The following is a 21,419-nucleotide window of genomic DNA, read 5'->3' as shown; positions in this document are numbered from 1 at the left end:
ACATGGAGAACTGCATCACCCTAATCACAAACTGGATGGCAATGAACCAATTAAAACTAAACTGTGATTCGCAACTAGTTAACAAGATACACATACTACTTAAGGGGTAGGGGTCGGGTTCAGCCTCAAGGGAGGGAAGAGGGGGGAGGGAGGGTGCAAGGGTGGGGGGGGGGGGGGCATGTAAAATGAAAACTGGGGGAGAGCATGTCCTGTATGGTATGTTTTCTTTGGAAGTCTGTGGGACATAGTCAGTATGATACATGTTACAGACATTCAGCATCTCAATGTTTCATGATTTACTACTTTATCATTGTATCTGTATGGGGTGCAGAGAGATGCGGTTATTTTGATGCATGTTGATGTTATATAATGCTTTTCTCCTGTTAATAAAAACAGTTAAACAAAACAAAAAAAAAACTAAACCATGATAAAATTCCTACTGACAGGCCATAACACAACCATAGAACAAAACAGTTCCTTCATAGTGAATGGTTTACCCTACAAACTGGAACCCTCCTTCAAAATCCTAGGCATTACAATAGATCAAAATGTATCCTGGGGAATACAGGTGCATAATCTCAGACGAGTACAGAAATATTTTACACAAGAACAATTCAGACTCGTGTTACAGGCTCTAATTCTAACTAAACTAGACTACTGCAATATAATCTACTTAAACTGCCTTAAAAACTTAATATGCAAATTAAAGACAACACAAAACACAGCCATAAGACTAATTTATGGTAAAGGACAGAATTATCTTTAAACTCTGTTGTTTTGTCTACTCTTTCAGGGCTGTGCTCCCCAATACATGTTCTCTCTAATCACAAATCTACACTCAAACTACGGTACAAGAAACTCTCTAAAATTATCCTTCCCATCCTTCAAGGAATTTCAACTCGAGACTTTTCTCAAGCCTATTCTCTTACCAAGCCACCAAGTTCTGGAACGCCTTACCGACACCAATGCTCAACATCAACTGCTACACTCATGTCCATAAAGTCTTAAAATCTGTCCTATTCAAGAAATACATCTTACCAAACTCCTCGTAAATCTGGTTCCCCAACATGACTTTTTCAACTGAAGTCCTTTTCACTGCATCTATGTATTACACTGACTTATCTACCTGCTAACCCGCTTTTTTATCTGTTATGAAACTTGTCTTCCCAGTGCAATCTTGTTGAATTCTCTTTACTCTGTAATCCGCTCCGAACCTCTTGAGGTGTGAGCGGAATATAAGCACCTGGTAACGTAAATTTAGGTGTGGTTTATAGAATAGACGCTTAAGCAAAGAGTTGCGTGTAAATTTAGGTATGGCCATTTGCACCAATGTGCTGCCTAAATTTACGTGCGGAGCACCCATATTCTGTAATTATGTGCATAACTGAAAACCACGCCCCGTTCTGCCCAAAAACACCTATGACCCTTCCATTTCTACACCCCATTTTTTGGACAGCATGGATGTCCCAATTAAATCTAATTAGTGCCAATATTTTGCTTGTTAAAAAGCCAATTATTGGTATTAATTTGTTCATTCTATTAAATTATGTGCGCAAATTGGGAACACGCCTAAATTTGCTTGTGCAACTTTTGGCAACCTTTATAGAATCAGGGGGAATATATCTTATAAATTTCTGCGATAATCTTCCTGGTTTCTGTTTTCATATTTAAGGTACCATAAAACTCTGTAAAGAAACCCCTCCTCCTCCTTCCCTTCCCTTCTCCCTGCTCTTTTCCTCCATGTATACTCAAGCATTTCAAAACAGTGATTCACACTCCATCAGCCCCAGAAATATATCATTCACTCATCCATTCAAACCCATTACTCTCATTCAATCATAATCTCAATATCACATCCCTGTCTATTTTTCACATCTTTGCCTATAGCATTCGTCCCAGCATTCTCTGTCAGCACTATTGTTCATCAATGTGTGAGTCTTTTCCTCCTTGCTGGGCAGATTTTCAGTCTCTCATTAATCTTGGAGAATGTTTTTCTTCCATCTGTCATTGAACTTTTTGCCTCTTTTTTCTCACCTTTTGCCAGGTTTAAAGGCTCCTCTTCTGCTATCAGTTGAGATAATCCATCCAATAGAGGCCAACCGAATTTTGGTTTTGGATTCAGCACCAAAATAGACCCGATATCTGAGTTTAGGTTTCACTCCCCTCCTTAACTGTTATTACTCCCATGCCCCCACCCAACACTGGTAGGCCCTCCCCGGGCCTACTTTAAGAAATCTTGTGGTCTTTTAGGGGGCAGTAACAAACCCCACTCGTTCTTGCCCCAATAGAAATAGCTGCCGAGACTTCCAGCACGGGCATAGTCTTTTAATAATACATTGAAACTCTCTCCTTTTTCATAGGGTTATCAAAGAAGGGTTAGGAGTATATTTCTATGGAGCAGCTTTTCCACTGTATCTTGCCTGGTTTCCTTGCTGCTTGTTTCCTTGGCTGTATATTTGTGGAATAGAGCCATAATATATTGAGGTCTTTCTTCCCTCTGTGGGCCCAACGTTCTTGGGCTCTTTCCGTTTGTAAGCATAATCCTTTCTAATCAACTGCTGCTGCTAGCATGATTTTGAACCAATAATCTCCCCTTTCATCCTCTTCAGGCATACCTCTTAATTCTTACATTGCTAGGTCAGGCTCTGTTTTCCATGTCTTCTACCTTTTCCTGCAAGTCTCCTTATGATATTACTATTTCTCCCAATCTGTCTTAGAGTCCAGTCAGGGTTTCCTCCTGTTCTTCTAATTTTGTTTCAGCCTCCTTCACCCTGTGGCCCAAGTCTGTTATATCTGATTGGAATTCACCAATCCATCTTTTAATTTGTGTTAAAAGTCATTAGTTTGCTTTTCATTCCTTTGAACCAGTTGCACATTTCCTTTCTAAGTTGGGAGAGTTCACCTCCACTTGTTTGGTGGGCTGTCTTCTTGGGATCCACATTCTCCACTCCTTATGTTTCTTTGGCCGCCATCTTAATATCAAGATCCACACACACATCCTTCTTGGTAGTAAGTGTCTCTGGACTTTAATTTTTTTCAGGGGGTGTTTTGGTTCATTTTAGCCAAGCGTGACGGGGTTTTGCTTAGGCTTTCTGGAGCTGTCATTCCTGGCCCATGCCGGCTCCAATCTCAAAATGGCTGCCGAGATCTCCTGCGATCTCTCTGTGTTCTCCTGTGGGGCGTTTTGAGTTCTCTGTTTTTGGTGGATCTTCTCTGGCAGTCTCATGGCAGCCATTTTGTCATCGGAGCCAGCATGGGCAGGAGTGACACAGGATCACTCCTGCCCCCTGTAGAATTCCCGGGGGCTCGGGCCTAGGTATGGTTCTGGGAGTGGAGAAGTAGGGCTGTGGCCTGCAAAGTACAGTTTTAGCAGAAAATGCACTGGCATTTTCAGATGAAACCAAAACAAGACTGAATCTAGATTTGTGCTGGTTTTGGTGCAACCCCCCCAGAAATTCAGTCATCCTTTAGTTGGTATTCTGTAAGAGGTAATTCCATATCATCATGCTGATCAATCCATAGACTGGTGGGTTGTGTCCATCTACCAGCAGGTGGAGAAAGAGAGCAAACTTTTGCCTCCCTATATGTGGTCATGTGCTGCCGGAAACTCCTCAGTATGTTCTCTATCTCAGCAGGTGGTGGTTACACACAGCAGCAGCTCTGGCTAGGCCTCCAAGCCTAATTTTTAGGTTTTGTTGAGTGCCTGGGGTTGAGGGCTCTTCTTGAGCAAGTGCAAACCTGGTGGCGCCAGGTCCCTCCTTTTCTCCCCCCTCCCGCTGGCTCCGTTAAAAAAAAAAAAAAAAAAAATTTTGAACGTCCTTAAAGGCGTTTATTTCGACGTTTATTTAAACGTTTATTGCAGCTACTCACTGGGACACCAGGTCGTTACAGCTCGGAGCGGAAAGCAGGTAATTTTTACCTTTTTATAGCGGGCAGGGGGTTCCCCGATTGATCTCCACGTGGCATATGGCGTCGGAGGGCGAGGGCGCAAAAAGTCACTTCCTGGATCGCTTGGGCGCTTCTAGAGGGGATGCGGGGGTCTTAAAGTCTGATTCGCCCTTGTTGGGTGACAGTTTCGTGACCGATGAGTGTCCCGGTCCTTCCTCCGGTGTGGCGGTCTTTCCCGCCATAAACGCCCATCCCCCGCTGCTCGCCTCCGCCATCTTGGCCGGCCACGCGGCTCGGACGGCTTCTTCTTGGGCCGCCCTTGAGGTAGGAGACATTAATGCCATGAACGCCCTTAATTTGGGCGACGGCACAAAAGCGGCTAAAGTTAAGCGCCGTTCTTCCCGCGCGGCTCCTTCGTGGAGTGTCGCGCCGGACGCCATCTTGGATGCGCAGCATGTCTCTCCCCCGCTCTTGCGAGCGCCGGTTGAGGGGGCGTCTAGGGCTGTAGCCCAGGCTGCGGAAGTGCACAGTCTGGGGGGTTTCTCCCCCGAGTTTGTTTTGCTGCTGCATCAGGCCTTCCTTATGCAAAACGCTGCCCCTGCTCCCTTGTCTGGTAAAGAGGTTGAGGCCCCCGGAGGTAAACGCCCTCGGGTTGATTCCCAGGCCTTGGAGGACTTTGTCTCCTCCGATGTAGATGAGGGCAGCGTATCTGAGTTCTCCCAACGGTCCTTTGCGGATTCCTTGGAGGAGACGGATCCCCGCTCGGATGGAGCGGATGACCCCTCTGCAGCGCGGCTTTTTAGCTCAGAGGATTTGCCCAACCTGTTGGTGCAGGCCATGGGCATTTTGAAGATTTCCTCTCCGGAGGACGTCTCTCCCTCAGCCCCTGTTGGCTCTGCCATTATGCTGGGGACGAAGCGCCCGCCTAGAACCTTCCACGTGCATGATGCCATGCACACCTTAATTTCGGCTCAATGGGATGTCCCGGAAGCGAGCCTTAAAGTGGCTAGGGCTATGTCCCGCCTCTATCCTTTGCCTGAAAGTGAACGTGAGGCCTATCTGTGGCCTACCGTGGATTCTTTAATCACTGCGGTGACTAAGAAAACGGCGTTGCCGGTGGAAGGTGGCACGGCCCTAAAGGACGCCCAAGACAGAAGATTGGAGGCGGCCTTAAGGTCGTCCTTTGAGGCGGCTGCTTTAAGTTTGCAGGCCTCAGTTTGCGGCTCCTATGTGGCCAGGGCGTGCCTGACTATGGTGCAGCGGGCTTCCCCCTCGGATCATTCCTTGAGGGCTGATTGGCCGGCCCTGGAATCGGGCTTAGCCTATTTGGCAGACTTGCTGTATGATGTCTTGAGGGCCTCAGCTAAAGGCATGGCTCAGACAATCTCTGCGCGGCGGTGGCTTTGGCTGAAGCATTGGTCTGCTGACCACGCCTCTAAATCCCGCCTGGCTAGATTGCCTTTTAAAGGCAAGCTGCTCTTTGGGGTCGAGCTGGACAAAATCGTGACCGATCTCGGCACGTCTAAGGGCAAGAAGTTACCAGAGGTCAGGGCTCGGGCTAGTACTCGCCCTGGTACCTCCAGAGGACGGTTTCAGGAAGCCCGTCGGTACCGCCCGGGCAGGTCGGGCTCCTCTGCCCCCTCTTCCTTCAAGAGGAACTTCTCCCCCAAGCAGCATTCCTTTCGCAGAGACCGCCGTCCCGGAGGTGCTCCCTCCGGTCCTCCCCCAGGGTCTTGTACCCAATGACGGGGCCTTGGTCCACGCCCCAGTGCAGATTGGAGGACGGCTGTCCTCGTTTCTGGGCGAGTGGACCACAATAACTTCAGACGCTTGGGTGCTGGAAGTCATCAGAGACGGCTACAAGCTAGAGTTCTGCCGACCCTTAAGAGACGGGTTTGTACTCTCTCCCTGCAAGTCTCCGGTCAAAGCTGTGGCAGTGCAGCAGACCTTGGACATCTGATCCGCCTGGGTGCGGTCGTTCCGGTGCCAGAAAGTCAGCTTGGCAAGGGGCGTTACTCCATTTACTTTGTGGTACCAAAGAAAGGAGGTTCTGTACGGCCTATCCTCGACCTCAAAGGGGTCAATCGGGCCTTGAAAGTTCGGCACTTTCGCATGGAGACTCTCCGCTCTGTTATAGCGGCAGTGAAGGCAGGGGAGTACCTGGCATCCTTGGACATCAAGGAAGCGTACTTGCATATTCCCATCTGGCCTCCTCATCAACGCTTTCTGCGTTTTGCAGTCCTGGGCCGACACTTCCAGTTCAGAGCCCTCCCGTTCGGGTTGGCTACTGCTCCGCGGACCTTCTCCAAAGTAATGGTGGTCATCGCGGCCTTCCTGAGGAAGGAAGGAGTACAAGTCCATCCTTATCTGGACGACTGGTTGATCCGAGCCCCCTCTTATGCAGAGTGCGGCAAAGCTGTGAACCGGGTGGTTGCTCTTTTGAGCTCCCTGGGGTGGATCATCAACTGGGAGAAAAGCCAGCTGCGCCCAACTCAGTCCCTGGAGTATCTGGGAGTTCGATTCGACACCCAAGTGGGCAGAGTGTTCCTGCCAGACAATCGGATTGTCAAGCTTCAGGCTCAGGTGGACCAGTTCCTAGTAGCCTCTCCTCTTCAGGCTTGGGACTATGTGCAGCTGTTGGGCTCTATGTCGGCCACGATGGAAGTAGTGCCCTGGGCCAGGGCTCATATGAGACCACTACAACACTCTCTGCTGCAGCGCTGGACTCCGATGTCGGAGGATTATGCTGTGCGCCTTCCCTTGGACCCAGCAGCGCGCAAGGCGCTGAGCTGGTGGACGCAGACAGACAAGTTGTCTGCAGGTATGCCTCTGGTGACCCCCGAGTGGATTGTTGTCACGACGGACGCCTTTTTGTCGGGCTGGGGAGCCCACTGCTTGGGAAGGACAGCACAGGGGCTCTGGTCTCCTGCAGAGGCAAAGTGGTCTATCAACCTCCTGGAACTCAGAGCCATTCGGTTGGCGCTTTTGGAGTTCATCCCGGTACTGGCGTGGAAGCCAGTACGGGTCCTATCGGACAATGCCACGGCTGTGGCCTATGTCAACCACCAGGGAGGTACCAAGAGCGCCCCTCTAGCCAAGGAGGCTATGAATCTATGCCAGTGGGCGGAAGCGAACCTGGAACAGCTGTCAGCGGCCCACATTGCCGGAGTCATGAATGTCAAGGCGGACTTTCTCAGTCGCCATACCTTGGAGCCCGGAGAGTGGCAGCTATCTGCTCAGGCGTTCTTGGACATCAGGAAGCGCTGGGGCCAGCCGAGCCTAGATCTGATGGCGTCATCGGCCAATTGCCAAGTGCCGCGCTTTTTCAGCAGAGGACGGGACCCTCGATCCCTGGGAGTAGATGCTCTTCTCTAACAGTGGCCGACACAAGAGCTTCTCTATGTGTTCCCGCCCTGGCCCATGCTGGGCAGGGTGCTAGACCGGGTGGCAAAGCATCCGGGCCGGATAATCCTGGTGGGTCCGGATTGGCCCAGACGTCCCTGGTATGCGGACTTGATCAGGCTCTCAGTCGACGATCCTCTGCGGCTGCCAGTGGAGCAGGGCCTGTTACATCAGGGTCCCGTGGTGATGGAGGATCCCTCCCCCTTTGGTCTTACGGCCTGGCTATTGAGCGGCAGCGTCTGAGAAAGAAGGGCTTCTCAGACAAGGTCATCGCCACTATGCTGAGAGCGAGGAAGCGCTCTACTTCTACTGCTTACGCCAGGGTTTGGCGTATCTTTGCAGCGTGGTGTGAAGCAGGCTCACTTTCTCCCTTCACTGCTCCAATTTCTTCAGTGTTGGCGTTCCTGCAAGAAGGTCTGGAGAAAGGCCTGTCGCTCAGTTCCCTTAAAGTCCAGGTAGCGGCTCTGGCTTGCTTCAGGGGCCGCCTGAAGGGTGCTTCCCTGGCTTCGCAGCCAGATGTGGTGCGCTTTCTCAAGGGAGTTAATCACCTGCGCCCTCCTCTGCACTCAGTGGTGCCTGCGTGGAATCTCAACCTGGTGCTAAGAGCATTGCAGAAGCCGCCTTTTGAACCCTTGTCGAGGGCATCTCTGAAAGACCTGACGTTGAAAGCAGTCTTTTTGGTGGCTATCACTTCAGCCAGAAGAGTTTCCGAGCTCCAGGCACTCTCATGTCGAGAGCCTTTTCTGCAGTTCACTGAGGCAGGAGTGACTATTCGCACAGTGCCTTCCTTCCTGCCCAAGATTGTTTCTCGCTTCCATGTGAATCAGCAGCTCTGTCGCCCTTCCTTTCGGAGGGAGGACTACCCGGAGGAATACTCTGCTCTCAAATGTCTGGATGTGAGACGTGTCATCATCAGATACTTGGAAGTGACCAATGATTTCCGGAAATCGGATCATCTGTTTGTCCTGTTTGCAGGTCCTCGTAAGGGTCTGCAGGCTGCTAAGCCTACAGTGGCAAGATGGGTCAAGGAAGCCATTGCAGCGGCTTATGTGGCCGCGGGGAAGGTGCCGCCTATCCAGCTGAAGGCTCACTCCACTAGAGCACAGGCGGCCTCGATGGCAGAGGCCGGGTCCGTCTCCTTGGAAGAGATATGCAAGGCGGCAACTTGGGCATCGGCCCATACATTCTCCAAGCATTACTGCTTGACTGTGGCTGCTCGGGCGGAGGCCCGGTTTGGAGCTTCAGTGTTGCGGTCAGGGATTTCAATGTCCCGCCCTGGGTGAGTACTGCTTCGGTACATCCCACCAGTCTATGGATTGATCAGCATGATGATATGGAAGGTAAAATTATGTATCATACCTGATAATTTTCTTTCCATTAATCATAGCTGATCAATCCATAGCCCCTCCCAGATATCTGTACTGTTTATATTCTGGTTGAATTTTAGGTTCAAGTTTAGTCTTCAGTTACTTCAGGAGGACTTCGTGTTCAAGTTTTTTCACTTGGATCCTTCAAGAGTTGAGACGAGTTTGTGTTACAGTGAGCTGCTGCATTCCTCTCCCCTCCGTTTTACGGGGCTGGATTGAGACTTAAATTCTGCCGGCACTCCCTCCCGCTTCGTGCGGCTGTAGGGCAGCTTTGTACCCCTCCCGCTTCGGCGGTGTTAGGGTCAGTCAGCTCCTCCCGCGGTTGCGGTTGCAGGATAAGCCAGATCCCCCCGCATCGGCGGGGTGGTGTCCCTCCCCCGCTCCGCGGGGATGAGCTGGACGGATTCCCCTCCCCCACTTGTGTGGGGATGAGCTGGGTTAATTCCCCTCCCCCGTTTCGGCGGTGGTGAGCTGGGCAGAGTGTCCCTTTGTGGGTGTAATTCTCTAAGTGCTGAGTCCTGCGGATGGAGCTTTGATATCGACATACTGAGGAGTTTCCGGCAGCACATGACCACATATAGGGAGGCAAAAGTTTGCTCTCTATCTCCACCTGCTGGTAGATGGACACAACCCACCAGTCTATGGATTGATCAGCTATGATTAATGGAAAGAAAATTATCAGGTATGATACATAATTTTACCTTTATGCACCCAAGTGGCCATTTACATGCATGAAAATGACTAAACTGCCCTTTACACACCACTTTGCTACCTACAGCTAGGCAGTGACTTATAAAATCACCCTGTAGGTGTGAAAGTTACAGTAGATTTGTACAGTTTTCCTAGAAATCTTTGAACCCATTTACATTTTAGGCCTTAGTGATATAATCTTATTTCGTGAAATTAATCTTCATTCCCCTTGTTTTTCTTTTAGAGAAGGGCTTTCAAGTGAAAATATAGTACTGGCCTGTTCTGCACTGAAACGAGTATACAGAGATATACTAACAAATGAGGAAAGCACTGCATTATCCCAAGAAGTGAAGAAAGATGAGATGCCACCAAGTCGCCCTTTTTTTGTCCATTTGGATGGTTCCATGGAGTTGATTCTCCAGCGATTGGAGAAAAGAAAAGGACATTTTATGCCTTCAGCCTTACTGCAATCCCAGTTTGACACTTTGGAGCCTCTGTCAGCACCAGAACATTTCATCATCATTAATGTTGAAAAGAATGTTTTAGATATAGTGTCTGAAATTGAGAGAATGTTAGTCAAATCTAACTTAGAATATCTCCAGTAATCTGGTTCTTTGTTCAGATGGCTGACCGATTGTATTGCTTTTGTATCTCTTACATTCCAGATAGGTATTTGTAGTGAAAAGGATTTTAAAGATTGCTTTTCAACTCTGTCTGTATGACCAATAGTGACTCTAAACATATTTCAGGTTGGAATAATTCAGTTTGTGTGAAAATGATTTGGGAATGTGTAAGAAGATACAGTGGGGGAAATAAGTATTTGATCCCTTGCTGATTTTGTAAGTTTGCCCACTGACAAAGACATGAGCAGCCCATAATTGAAGGGTAGGTTATTGGTAACAGTGAGAGATAGCACATCACAAATTAAATCCGGAAAATCACATTGTGGAAAGTATATGAATTTATTTGCATTCTGCAGAGGGAAATAAGTATTTAATCCCTCTGGCAAACAAGACCTAATACTTGGTGGCAAAACCCTTGTTGGCAAGCACAGCGGTCAGACGTCTTCTGTAGTTGATGATGAGGTTTGCACACATGTCAGGAGGAATTTTGGTCCACTCCTCTTTGCAGATCATCTCTAAATCATTAAGAGTTCTGGGCTGTCGCTTGGCAACTCGCAGCTTCAGCTCCCTCCATAAGTTTTCAATGGGATTAAGGTCTGGTGACTGGCTAGGCCACTCCATGACCCTAATGTGCTTCTTCCTGAGCCACTCCTTTGTTGCCTTGGCTGTATGTTTTGGGTCATTGTCGTGCTGGAAGACCCAGCCACGACCCATTTTTAAGGCCCTGGCGGAGGGAAGGAGGTTGTCACTCAGAATTGTACGGTACATGGCCCCATCCATTCTCCCATTGATGCGGTGAAGTAGTCCTGTGCCCTTAGCAGAGAAACACCCCCAAAACATAACATTTCCACCTCCATGCTTGACAGTGGGGACGGTGTTCTTTGGGTCATAGGCAGCATTTCTCTTCCTCCAAACACGGCGAGTTGAGTTCATGCCAAAGAGCTCAATTTTTGTCTCATCTGACCACAGCACCTTCTCCCAATCACTCTCGGCATCATCCAGGTGTTCACTGGCAAACTTCAGACGGGCCGTCACATGTGCCTTTCCGGAGCAGGGGGACCTTGCGGGCACTGCAGGATTGCAATCCGTTATGTCGTAATGTGTTACCAATGGTTTTCGTGGTGACAGTGGTCCCAGCTGCCTTGAGATCATTGACAAGTTCCCCCCTTGTAGTTGTAGGCTGATTTCTAACCTTCCTCATGATCAAGGATACCCCACGAGGTGAGATTTTGCGTGGAGCCCCAGATCTTTGTCGATTGACAGTCATTTTGTACTTCTTCCATTTTCTTACTATGGCACCAACAGTTGTCTCCTTCTCGCCCAGCGTCTTACTGATGGTTTTGTAGCCCATTCCAGCCTTGTGCAGGTGTATGATCTTGTCCCTGACATCCTTAGACAGCTCCTTGCTCTTGGCCATTTTGTAGAGGTTAGAGTCTGACTGATTCACTGAGTCTGTGGACAGGTGTCTTTCATACAGGTGACCATTGCCGACAGCTGTCTGTCATGCAGGTAACGAGTTGATTTGGAGCATCTACCTGGTCTGTAGGGGCCAGATCTCTTACTGGTTGGTGGGGGATCAAATACTTATTTCCCTCTGCAGAATGCAAATAAATTCATATACTTTCCACAATGTGATTTTCCGGATTTAATTTGTGATGTGCTATCTCTCACTGTTACCAATAACCTACCCTTCAATTATGGGCTGCTCATGTCTTTGTCAGTGGGCAAACTTACAAAATCAGCAAGGGATCAAATACTTATTTCCCCCACTGTAAGTACATCTCTAGAAATGATAAGTAGTAGTAGTAATTAATTTGGTACGTGTGGGAAAGTGAGGCACGTCTCTCTGATTTGGGAAATAAGACAGCTGGCCAATGTTTTGTTTACTTGAACAGAGAACATGTAAACACATTCCTAAGCACATTTTGTAATTTTTCTTAGCTCTGAAAATGAGTTTTAAACCTAATAAAAAGGGGGGCCTCTTATAGCGAATCAGAAGTTCATCTATGGGTAGACGTATCACACAGAGACCATTCCTGGCTATCGCTGTAAACAGGGCTTCTCCAGTTGATGACAAGAGCCTGGATGTAGTGATAAATGACCAATGATGTATGTATGTTATATTTCTTTATTATTGTTTCTTGCCTGGTCAAGAGACTCCTGGCTTTGCTGATAAAGAAGCCTGGATGTAGTGATGCATGACCAGTGATGTAAAGATTGTTTCTCATCAACTATAAAATAGATCTATATATTTCTTAATCATTGTTTATCTTAGATAATAATGACTTATACACACTCTTCATTTGAAGTGAACCTCTAGTAAAAGTCTCATTTACCTAATACGAATCCAAAAGAATCCACAGTAATTATTGAGCAGTCTGTGTCAGTGATTGATTAGACAGGCTGTAAAAAAAAAAAAAGAGCAAAACTATTTTAAATAAAATATAATAATTTAAAAAATACAGATTAAAACTGCAGCTCTACAAGACTGGTTGGAACTTTTAAAGGGATTCTGAGCTCACTTTTTGTACTATGTTCCAGTACCCCTCATTTCATGATTTTGCTGTAAGAGCTGGAAAACTGTACATTAAAATTTCTGAACTTCAGTTTTCATATTTACTTTATTTTCCAAGCTCATTTTCTGAGTGTAATTTTTTTTTTCCATATCCTTTTATTGATAACACAGAACATATCATATCAAATAATGCGTACAATACATATAAAAATGTCATCAAGTTTATACATTTTCTCCCTCCTCCCCCCCCCTCCCCATTCCCACCCTCAATTATTCCGCTACAAGTTCTATTAACAATTCAATATCCTGCTTCTCACAACGGGTGTTAGGGTATCCCAGAACGGGAGCCAGGTTTTACAGAACTGGTCTCCCTTCTTTGAAGCTCCCACTTTTTTTTTTTCCAGCATACAGCATTGCATCATAGCACCGCGCCATTGCGGTGTTTCTGGTTGTAACCATAGTTGTAATATGGTGCGTTTGCCCATCAAGATTACTCTTTTCAAGAATTCTTTAAGTCTCTCTGGTGACTTGCCGCAAATTTTATAGACATCAAATAATTGTCCCGGTGTTGGCTGCCAATGTATGTTCCACATTTGCGATACTTGATGTCCAAGTTTTATCCAGAAGGGCTTTACCCTTGGGCAGTACCAGAACATATGTCCCAAAGATGCCCCCACTGTTCCACATTTTGGGCAGTCATCTGTTGCTCTCAAAGTCGCCTTGTAGGCCCTGTGTGGTGATATATACAATCTCATGAGGAATTTGTAATGCATTTCCTGCCAGGTTACATTCTCCGTCACACTGTATACACCCTTTAAGCTCAGTTTTATCTGTTCTGGATCCGGTTTCCATCGGAGCTCCTGATGCCATTGTTGTGACACCTGTGCGTAGTCAAGTGCTTCCTGTAACTCTCTTAAATGGTGGTGAAAGTATTTGAGTGGCACTTTTAATTGTGCTTCTAGGCCCAGCATCTCACTCATTGATTCCCATGTTTGTTGGGTAAGAGCCATGGCCGGCAACGTTCGTATATAATGTTTAAGTTGCAAATATTGAAAATAGTCTTTATGTTTAAGTCCAAATTCTGTACACAGGGCCTGAAATGTTTTAATAACTCCTGTCTCCGACACTACTTGGAATAGATATTTAATACCACACATCTCCCACTTCCTAAACAACGCAGAGTTTCCTCCCTCCGGGAATGCTGAGTTACCTTTAATGGGTAGTAATGGGGACACCATACTATTCCATTTGTTTCTTTTACTCAACCATTTCCATGTTTTCCGCAAGGGGTTCAATAGAAATCTATATGGGCCCAGGTTTGGGAGTTCCCCTGGAGGGGCATGTAGCCAATAAGCAAATCCCATTGGGGCCATCAGCAAGGTTTCCACTTTCGTACAGGAGAAAAACTCTCTGGAACGAAACCAATCTGATAAATGTCTCAGGTTACAAGCAATAGAAATAAGTTTTAAATTAAGCAGCCCTAGCCCTCCTTTTAGGCAAGGTCTCATAAGTTTATGTAACCCAATACGTGCGCGTTTTCCTTGCCACAGAAATGTTGTAAGGGTTTTTTTAAGCCACCTCTCCTCTTTATATCCCAATATAGCAGGGATCATCTGGAAAGTATATGTCCATTTGGGAAAAACAAACATGTTGTACATGGTGATTCTTCCCCTCAGAGACAAAGGTAGGCCCTGCCACCCCTGTAGAGCCCCCCTTGTATGCCTCATTAAGGGGTCTATATTTTCCTTATACAACTTTGTCAGATCCCTCGGTACCTTGACCCCTAGGTACTTAAGGGAGCCCCGGGCCCACTGAAAGGGAAAGGGACCTTCCCACTCCTCTTGCACTGTTTCTTGTACTGAAAGGGCCAATGATTTTTGCAAGTTTAATTGCAATCCTGAGTAAAACCCAAATTCGTCTATGACTTCTAGTAGGCGTTGGATTGAAGTTTTTGGTTGAGTAAGTGTGAGAAGCATATCATCAGCAAAAGCCAGGGTTTTAATTAATGTCCCGTGAAGCGTAACTCCCTGTATGTCTGGGTCCAAAAGCATAGTACGCAATAACGGTTCTAAATATATGAGGAACAGCAAAGGGGATAGTGGACATCCTTGTCTGGTACCACGCTCCACTCCAAATGGCTTAGACCTGGTACCATTTATTAGTAGTTGTGCTGTGGTGTTTTTGTACAGTGTTTTTGTGGCCTTTAAAAACCAGCCATCTAAGCCCGTATATTCAAGTACTTGGAACATATAGTCCCAGTTAACTTTGTCGAATGCTTTGGCTGCATCTAGGCTAACCAATATGAGGGGATCCCCTGTAGCTTGCCCATATGCCACTGCCAATAGGGCTTTCCGTACCTGCTGAACTGCTTGACGGCCCTTAACAAACCCCACCTGGTGTTCTCCAATTAATACTGGCAAGTGGTGCATCAGTCTATTTGCTAAAATTCGGGATAGAATCTTTACATCAACATTAATGAGGGAGATAAGCCTATAGGATTCTACTTGCTCTTTGGGTTTGCCTGGTTTAGGAATTAGGGTGATCAACGCCTCATTCTCTCTGGGTGAAAAGGCTCCCCTGGCAACCACTGCTTCTAAATAGTCAGTTAACGCTCCACATAGTTGTGGTGTTAGCATTTTGTAATACTCATTGGAGAAGCCGTCCAATCCTGGCGCCGACCCTATTTGTAAGTTTTTTATTACTTTGAGTACTTCTTGTGTTTGTAGGGGTTTAGATAGTATTTGACTGGCTTCCTCTGGCAATCGTGGCATTTTTGCATCCTCTAAGTAATCTTTAGTCAGGGGGCCTTGGACCCTATTTTGGGAAGTATACATCTGTGTAAAATGCTCATGGAATGCGTTTACTATGTCCTGTAACTGATTAAACTTATCTCCCTTGGCATTTTCAATCAAAGGGATAAATCGCTGTGTAGTAGTTGCTTTTGCCACCCTTGTCAATAATTTCCCAGACTTGTTCCCAAATCTTTGAAAATTCAGACGTCGCGCTATTAACTGTTTCTTTGTTTGCTCGTGTATCAGGGAGTTCAATGCTACTAAGGCTGCAGACATTGAGTCTCTATTAATTGTTGTTGGGTTACCCAAGTATTTCCTCTTGGCCTTTATATATGTTGTTTCTAATTGTAATATTCCGGCTGCCAGGCGTTTTTTTCCTAGCACACTGAAATGCTATTATTTCTCCCCTCATAACCGCCTTAGAGGCTTCCCAATATATTGTAGGAGAATCACATGAAATCAAGTTTGTATCTTCATATAGTTGCCATTTTTCTTGCATGTGTTCTAACAGTTGTTTATCCTGGTATAAATATGCAGGAAATCTCCATTTATTGCTTCCTCCACTACCCCCACCCATATTAATTTCCACCCATATCATGCTATGGTCCGATATTTCCATCGGGCCAATAGTGGCTTTCTGGACTTTAAAGAACCAAGGTTGTGAGATTAGTATGTAGTCAATTCTGGACCAGGAGGAATGTACTTTAGACTGATGTGTATAGTCTTTTGTTGTGGGGTGGAGGGTGCGCCACGGATCAATCAATTGGAGGTGTTTACAGAGCATTGGTATCCCCTTCCCCTTACCTGACCCGGGAATAGTTGTAGGTGAGGATCTATCTAGGCTCGGGTCTAGTACTTGATTAAAATCTCCCGCCCATATCCAGGGGGCATCGCTGTACTGTAGTCCTAGTGTTATAAGGGACTGGAAGAAATTTGAGCTATAAGCATTTGGGGCATATATTGCACAGATGTAAAACTTTTGTCCTTGATAGTTTATTTGTAAGAGTACAAGTCGTCCCTCAGTGTCTCTATGGATTAGTTTTGTTGTGCAAGGTAATCCCTTACGAATAAGTATTGCTACCCCGCTCCTCCTATTACCCGAAGAGGAGAAGTGGCTTTCACCCACCCATCGCTGACATAATTTTTTGTGTTCTGAGTCGGATAACTTTGTTTCCTGTAAGCATGCAATATCTATACCTTGTCTCTTTATCTGTGTCAGAATTTTATATCGTTTTACAGGTGATGTGACTCCTGAAACATTCCATGATAGTATCTTAAGACCAGTTCGACTAATCTTTCCTGTATTTCATTGAAACTATTATGGTTAGCATCAAAATATTCCTCCGGGAGCCCAGCCTCCCCCAGGAGATATGTGGTTCAACCTGTGGGAAATTTTTCATTATCCCAAACACTCCATTTGTGAGAACAAACATTGTTAAGAACTTCTTCGCTATTTTATAACATGACTCCACTCCTATCTCTTCCCTCCCATCCTTACCCACCCCCCTCCCTCCCTCCCTCCCTGTATCTAACCCCCTTATCCCCCCCCTTTGCTCCCAGATTGACCCCGAGATGGAAAACCCCATCTAGGCAGAGTCACAATGTGCCGGTTCCCCACTCACCCCCAGGCCCAGCAATACAATAATAAACATATAAACTATGACCTCTATATAGAAAGTCTTTACAGTGTTGTTTGTCCCATCAAGACATTTCAATCAATTGCATAATGTGCTCACCACCATGTGCTCAGAACTGGTTCAAGCCGGTGCTTCCTGGCTTTTCAGCTCTTTGTTAATGTATTGCCGTGCTAAGTGTTCTGATGTAAATGATATCCACTTCCCGTTTTCCATAATTTTTAGAGTGGCAGGGTAAAGCAGCATGAACCTGGTATTTTGTTCAATCAAAGTAGTACACACCGGGTGAAATTTCCTTCTCCTTTCTTGTATGCTGGCTGAGTAGTCTTGAAATATGCGGATCTGGGCACCTGCGTAATTAAGCGAATCTCTTTTCTGACGGAATCCCTGTAGGATTTCTTCTTTGTGAATATAATTGTGAATTTTTATAATTACCACTCTAGGTTTAGCTCCATTTAGGTGTGGTTTCCCCAGCCTATGTGCTCTTTCAATACATAGTGGACCTCTGCTGTCCGAGATAGCAAATTCTTTAGAAATCCAATTTTCAAGCAGCGTGCCCAGATTTTTATCAGGAATTGTTTCAGGCAGACCCACCAGCCTAAGATTACATCGTCTGGCTCTGTTTTCTAGTTCATCCAACTTCTCCTCTTGGGCGGCCAGACGTTTTTTTAGGTTGGAAAGTTCTGGCTCATGTTGTTGCCAAGTGTCTTCGATTTCAGAGACTCTCCTTTCCACCTCCGCGGTTCTGCTATTGATTTCTCCCAATCGGTTGTCCAGTTTCTCCAGCTTCCCCTCTAGTGTGAGGAATCGGGGCTCTAGCGCTGTGCCCACCGCCGCTACTAGTTGTGAGAGCTGTCTGGCGGTAAACTCAGCCTCGCCTCGCGGCGACGCGGCCGCCATCTTGGATTCGCCGCTCATTACCAAGGTCTTTTCTTTTTCGTGCTTCCAAGCGGCATGGGTACAAGAAATGGGTCCATGCACCTTCCACCACACTTTAACGGGACGAAATTAGTATTTTTTGAGGTCAGTCAGTTTGTAGATCGCCGGGAGCGAGCGGGGTCCGCGGAGCAGCACCAAAACGTTGCTATCGCTCCAACTGCATCACGTGACCTCCTCTGAGTGTAATTTTTATGTTATTCTTTTTATGAGCAGGGGATCCTGGATATTGGATTTCGATATTGATGTAGGGAGTGGGAGAGAGAAAAAGAAGGGCTCTCAGGGATGGAGAAAGGAATGGTAGGAGAAGGAAGAGTGTTTAAAAGCTTATCGTTGAACAAAAATAATGTCAGCAGGTCAAAGGAATGAGAACATTATATGAGGGTTAGATGAAAAGTAATGCCCCCCACCTCTATAATTCAACAACACATGGCAGCACTGGCATAGTAATACAATAGAGGAAGAAAGCGACAAAATAGTAATTTCCACACCAAACTCTTTCTATAGCACAGCTTGAAAAACTTATAAATTGACTTTTCCTGGGGACAGTGCTAAAACAGAAATGGTATGATTTATGGGTGAGGAAAACCTTCAGCCCCTAATTCAGGAGAGGGAGAGGGAAAGAGGAAAAAGGTGTGGAGGTGCAGAAGTAGAAACAGTGAAAGATTCGGGATTGTTGGATGGAAGGATAGCTTTGGAAGTACAGATATGCAAGAAACTACTTTTGGAAAATAAAAAGGATTACAAAACACACACCCTTTTTGAAGTGGGAATATTTTAGGGACTATTGGAATAGTCTTTATATGGAGCTTCTGGGAAGTTGCTGGTGGTACAGAACATGACCACTAGAGTCCTTGCTGAGTGTGGGAAGAGAGAGAGAATGCTAGCTAGACTGGTGGTAGAAGCACTCCATTAGCTCCCTCTTAAGTGCTGGTGGTGGTGTTTCAGGCAGTCAGAGAAGATGGTTCAAATTATCTGTCAAATTAAGACGGTAGCAAATCAGTAATAGCTCAGAGGTCACCACAGGGAGAATTTTTGCAGGTTCCTGCTGGGGGGGGGGGGGGGGAGGAGTGAGCAAGAGCATTCTCCTTCTAAATTCCAATTTTATGGAATAGCTTGCCCTTGCCTGTGAGGGCATAGTGAGCCACCAGGCCCAGCTTTAGTCTGGCACTGGACAGCACGTGGCAGAAGGCTAAAATGTGTGCAGTGTGTTTTTTTCAAGGCCATGTGCACACTGCAAGGCTGTTCTGGATGGGCAACGATACATCAGAACATGGCTATAGAAATTATATGTAGTTGTAGTAATAGTAGTCTCCACTACTTTTTCTTTTTGTGTGGTGGCAGTAGTTAAGATAGAGGAAGGGAAAGAGAAGTGAGAGATGTTAGACCAAGAGGACAGGACAGGAACTTGCTGGAATATGATAGGAAGAGATGAGAAGCTGCAGTGAGGAGGATGAGAAGACTGAAGAGTCAGAGATGTTGGACAAGAGAGATGGAGGGGAAGGGTAGATACTAGAATTTTGGGGGCAGAGAGAAAAAAAGGGAGAGATGGTGGGCTAAGAGGATGACAGGAAGATGCTGCTCCATGGGGTGGAGGGACATAGAAGGCAAAGGAGGGAGATGCTGAACTGCAGGAAGACAAAGAGGGGAGGTGCTGGGGATAGTGGGAGAAGCCATGGGGGAGGGATAGCAAGATGGTTGTGAGGAAGATGACATGTACAGAAGGTGGAATTTGATAATGGGGAATGATTCTGGTGTGGGAGGTAATGGTGCTGGGGCCGCTAGATAACAGTGATCATAATATGATCGGATTTGATATTAGCTTTGGAGTAAGTATACATAGGAAATCAAATATGTTAGTGTTTAACTTTAAAAAAGGAGACTATGATAAAATGAGAATAGTGAAAAAAAAAAAAACTTAAAAGGAATGGCTGCGAGGGTCAAAAATTTACATCAGGCATGAATGCTGTTCAAAAACACCACCTTGGAAGCCCAGGCCAAATATATTCCACGTATTAAAAAAGGAGGATAGAAGACCAAACAATAGCCAGCATGGTTAAAAAGTGAGGTGAAGGAAGCTATTAGAGCTAAAAGAAAATCCTTCAGAAAATGGAAGAAGGAACTGACTGAAAATAATAAGAAACAGCATAAGGAATGTCAAGTCAAATGCAAAGCGCTGGTAGGAAGGCTAAGAGGGACTTCGAAAAAAAGATTGCGTTGGAGGCAAAAACACATAGTAATTTTTTTTTAGGTATATTAAAAGCAGGAAGCCAGCAAAAGAATTGGTTGGATCGCTAGATGACCGAGTAAAAGGGGCGATCAGGGAAGACAAAGCTGTAGTGGAGAGATTAAATGAATTCTTTGCTTCAGTCTTCACCGAAGAAGATTTGGGTGGGATACTGGTACCAGAAATGGTATTCGAAGTTGATGAGTTGGAGAAACTTAATGAATTCTCTGTAAACTTGGAAGATGTAATGAGTCAGTTCTACAAACTGAAGAGTAGCAAATCTCCTGGACCAGATGGTATTCATCCCAGAGAACTGATAGAACTGAAAAATGAACTTGCGGAGCTATTGTTAGTAATATGTAATTTATCCTTAAAATCGAACATGGTACCAGAAGATTGGAGGGTGGTCAATGTTAAAGCCGATGTTTAAAAAAGGTTCCAGAGGAGATTCGGGAAATTATAGACAGGTGAGTCTGACGTCAGTGCCGGGCAAAATGGTAGAGTATTATAAAGAACAAAATTACAGCACATATTCAAAAGCATGGATTAATGAGACAAAGTCAACATGGATATAGTAAGGGGAAATCTTGCCTCACCAATCTACTACATTTCTTTAAAGGGGTGAACAAACATGTCGATAAAGGTGAGCCAGTTGATATTGTGTATCTGGATTTTCAGAAGGCATTTGACAAAGTACCTCATGAAAGACTCCAGAGGAAATTGGAGAGTCATGGGATAGGAGGTACTGTTCTATTGTGGATTAAAAATTGGTTAAAAGATAGAAAACAGAGAGTAGGGTTAAACGGTCAGTATGCTCAATGGAGAAGGATAGTTAGTGGGGTTCCCTAGGGGTCTGTGCTGGGACCGCTGCTTTTTAACATATTTATAAATGACCTAGAGATGGTAGTAACTAGTGAGGTAATTAAATTTGCTGATGACACAAAGTTATTAAAAATCGTTAAATCGCGGGAGGATTGTGAAAAATTACAAGAGGACCTTACGAGACTGGGCATCTAAATGGCAGATGACGTTTACTGTGAGCAAGTGCAAAGTGATGCATGTGGGAAAGAGGAACCCAAATTATAGCTACGTCATGCAAGATTCCACGTTAGGAGTCACAGACCAAGAAAGGAATCTAGGTGTAGTCGTCGATGATACATTAAAACCTGCTCAGTGTGATGCCACGGCTAAGAAAGCAAATAGAATGTTAGGTATTATTAGGAAAGGAATGGAAAACAAAAATGAGGATGTTATAATGCCTTTGTATCGCCTTTGTATCGCTCCATGGTGCGACCACACCTTGAATATTGTGTTCAATTCTGATATAGTGGAATTAGAAAAGGTA

The 21,419-nt window shown here is 45.7% G+C and overlaps 1 protein-coding gene across 1 annotated transcript in view; it reads left to right on the top strand.

The window, feature by feature from the left end:
* The window catches only part of IDNK (IDNK gluconokinase), a 63,196-nt gene extending 53,050 nt beyond the window's left edge, over positions 1-10,146 (top strand). The window contains exon 5 of the mRNA XM_030192346.1: positions 9,592-10,146. Within this exon, the coding sequence (XP_030048206.1) occupies positions 9,592-9,952 (361 nt within the window). The 3' untranslated portion in view covers positions 9,953-10,146. The remainder of the gene's footprint in view (positions 1-9,591) is intronic.
* Positions 10,147-21,419: the final 11,273 nt, after the last annotated feature.

The sequence above is a fragment of the Microcaecilia unicolor genome, chromosome 2, assembly GCF_901765095.1.
Source record: "Microcaecilia unicolor chromosome 2, aMicUni1.1, whole genome shotgun sequence".
Lineage (NCBI taxonomy): Eukaryota > Metazoa > Chordata > Amphibia > Gymnophiona > Siphonopidae > Microcaecilia > Microcaecilia unicolor.
This window is presented reverse-complemented; position numbering and strand designations above follow the sequence as displayed.